The following is a 1,419-nucleotide window of genomic DNA, read 5'->3' on the forward strand; positions in this document are numbered from 1 at the left end:
CGCTGGCACGGAACAGCCTCGTAACCCAAACGCGACTCTCCTCCTACCCCAGCTCCGACTCCGGCGATGAGAGGCAAAAATGGAAGAAGAAGAAAAGCAGAAGCAGGGAGCAGCACCACAGAAGCCAGAAGAAGCACCGCTCCCGGTCCCGCGGCCGCTCCTCCGGCTCAAGCTCAGAGCGAGAGCGAGAGAAGAGGAGAGCCCGGAGCAGAGAGCGGCGGCGGAGGAGAGATGGCTCCAAGTCCTCTGTGTCCTCTGTCAGCTCTCCCTCCCCTCCCCGCTCCCGCGGCAAGGAGGAGACGGGGCAGCAGCTGAGCCTCCAGGAGCGCCTGAGGCTGAAGGAGGAGAAGAAGAAGCAGGCTGCACTCATGAAAGCTTTGGAGACACCCGAGGAGAAACGGGCTCGACGTCTGGCCAAGAAAGAGGCCAAGGAGAGGAAGAAGCGGGAGAAGATGGGGTGGGGAGAGGAGTACATGGGTTACACCAACACGGACAATCCTTTTGGGGACAACAACCTGCTGGGCACCTTCATCTGGAGCAAGGTGAGCCCTTCTCCACGACCACGTGCTGTAAGAGGCTGCTTGAAGGCAGTCGTGTTCCTGCGCCCCCACAGAGCAGGACAGCAGCAGTGGGGTGTCGGGGGCAGCGGGGGGAGGATCTTTGCTTGAAGTGGGAACCTCCACAACACTCCAAGCAGCCATGTGAGAGCAAAGCACTCATCTATTGCACTGCTGGGTGTTCCTGACAAGCTCAGGGGTGTTTTATTCCCTTTCTGCTGGAGACCAAAGCCTGTAGCCAGGGGTGTGGGATGAGGAGATGGGTCAGGATGCAGGAGAGGGACTCAGACCTGCTGAGAGTGCTGGGTCAGGCGGCTTCGCTGGACCGAGCCTAGGTTTTGCCAGAGTGCTTCAGGAGTAGGATTTGAGGGATTTGGGGACCTTTGACAGGATCAGATCTCACTGGAGCAGCAGAAACAGGTGGACTTGGTGACATTTGCTGGCCAGTGAGGGGCTGTAGAGGTCACTGGGTTTCACAGCTTCTCTTGGCCACTCTATTTCAGGCGCTGGAAAAGAAAGGGATCAGCCACCTGGATGAGAAGGACCTGAAGGAGAGGAACAAGCGGATCCAGGAGGACAATCGCCTGGAGCTGCAGAAGGTGAGATCAGACATCTCTCTCCCACCATATGACTGAGAACCCCGTGGACAGTCCAGTTCTCCCAGTCATTCACCTGGAACTCCCCTTGTTCTTACTGGGGGTGCCCACAGTCTGTAGTGTATAGGATTGTGGGGTCCACAGCATACAAACTTTGCTACTGTAGCTTGGGAAGACTCTTCTCTGGGGTTGAGTTGAGCTCAGGAGGTGCTGAGGAGGACAAGTGCCAGGTCACGGCACTGAGGCCCTTGGTTGTGCCCGTGTGC

At 57.9% G+C, this 1,419-nt stretch overlaps 1 protein-coding gene across 1 annotated transcript in view; it reads left to right on the forward strand.

Moving 5' to 3' along the window:
- Positions 1-52: 52 nt before the first annotated feature.
- Positions 53-1,419, forward strand: part of CACTIN (cactin, spliceosome C complex subunit) — a gene marked incomplete at its 5' end in the record, with an annotated part of 4,900 nt that continues 3,533 nt past the window's right edge. The window contains 2 exon segments of the mRNA XM_008949154.1: positions 53-542; positions 1,061-1,156. Coding sequence (XP_008947402.1) covers positions 53-542; positions 1,061-1,156 — 586 coding nt within the window.

This window comes from Merops nubicus, unplaced genomic scaffold (assembly GCF_000691845.1).
Source record: "Merops nubicus isolate BGI_N331 unplaced genomic scaffold, ASM69184v1 scaffold27881, whole genome shotgun sequence".
Taxonomy (NCBI): Eukaryota; Metazoa; Chordata; class Aves; order Coraciiformes; family Meropidae; genus Merops; species Merops nubicus.